The 1387-nt window shown below is 34.9% G+C and overlaps 1 protein-coding gene across 1 annotated transcript in view; it reads right to left on the bottom strand.

The window, feature by feature from the left end:
* Positions 1 to 1387, bottom strand: part of LOC119592277 (NACHT and WD repeat domain-containing protein 2-like) — a 51166-nt gene that overhangs the window by 6549 nt on the left and 43230 nt on the right. The window contains exons 28-29 of the mRNA XM_037941108.1: positions 1224 to 1385; positions 478 to 681 (exon numbers count right to left, since the gene is read on the bottom strand). Of these exons, the coding sequence (XP_037797036.1) occupies positions 478 to 681; positions 1224 to 1385 (366 nt within the window). The remainder of the gene's footprint in view (positions 1 to 477; positions 682 to 1223; positions 1386 to 1387) is intronic.

Here is a 1387-nt window from a genome sequence, read left to right as displayed (position 1 = left end):
TCTGCTAGATTATCTCTCAACAAACCTATCCCGCAATAAGAGAAAAAAAGAAACGAAGCATTATTAAGCAAAAACAAAACAAAACAAAAAAACACAAAAAATATTACATTATATCTCAACCAAACTATTCACAAAACAAGAAAAAGAGGTACCAAACAAAAAACAAAACAAAAAACACTAAAGCACACAAAAACACAAAACAAAACAAAAACAAAAAACTAAATACACACTAAAACACAAGAATATAAAAAAAAGCTAAAACACACAAAAACACAAGACAAAAAAACACTAAATAAAAAAAAACACAAGAAAACAAAAAAAAAAACTAAAACACAAGAACACACAAATAACACAAGACACACACACAAAAAAAACTAAAAACACAAAAACACACACACACACACACACAAGAACACACAAACAAACAAAAAAACACCAAAACTCAAAATAAACACTAAAAAACACAAAAAACATTACCTTTCCTCCCCACTTGGCGATCGACCGCACGAACTTCTTGGTGCGAATGTCAACGATGTTCCCTTTGTCTTGGTCGATGAGCGCCACTTGGGTAGGTTTATTGGGCAAGGGCACGACCATGTGGAAATCTTTGAAACTCGGGTATTTCAAGGGCATTTTGTGTACCAGCGTGCCGGTTTTTGCATGGTAGATCAAAAGGGCATCCTGTAAGTGAAGAACTGATGTGAAGTTATTGTCGATGACGGGGGGGGGGGCGTGATTTTTTACTTGAGTTGGCCCGTGAAAGATTTACGTTTTCTTCAATAAGGTTTTTTCTTTTGAAGGGGTAACTAGTTCAATATTTTGAATTGAACACAAAATCCTCTTTAATTTACATTTCATTTGTGATTATCGAATCTTCCTTGAAAAAAAAAATCATTGACACGTTATATGTTTGTATTTTTAAACTATCGACATAACTTCTCTTCATTTTCTATCTTTAATATCAAAAATAATATAAATATCTCCTTTTAGATATTTTAGATTTTCTCCTTTTTTTTCTCATCTCCTTTTAGACCTTCCCAATATTTCAATTCTTGACTCCATTACGAAGAACAATGCAGATTCTAGAAATCAGTTCATTACTACGAGTATTAACCAGTTACCAACAAACTAGCGCAGATTCCATTAATTACTTTAAAAGAAACAGAAAACAATTATCATTCACCAATAACATTCCAACTTTCTCATATTATATCATCCTCTACCTTCATGCCGTCGATCGAAGGAATGACGAGGAACAGGCCATCAGCTGTCACGGCGATGCTCTTGAAAACCCGAATCGGATAGTCGAACTCGTACACTTTGGCGCCGTCGGGTATCGAGCGGGTAACGAGGAAACACGAGGGTTCTCCAGTGCCCTCTGAGATCT

The sequence above is a fragment of the Penaeus monodon genome, chromosome 30 (assembly GCF_015228065.2).
Source record: "Penaeus monodon isolate SGIC_2016 chromosome 30, NSTDA_Pmon_1, whole genome shotgun sequence".
NCBI classification, from domain to species: Eukaryota; Metazoa; Arthropoda; class Malacostraca; order Decapoda; family Penaeidae; genus Penaeus; species Penaeus monodon.
The sequence above is the reverse complement of the archived record's forward strand: the minus strand, read 5'-3'. Positions and strand labels throughout refer to the sequence as shown.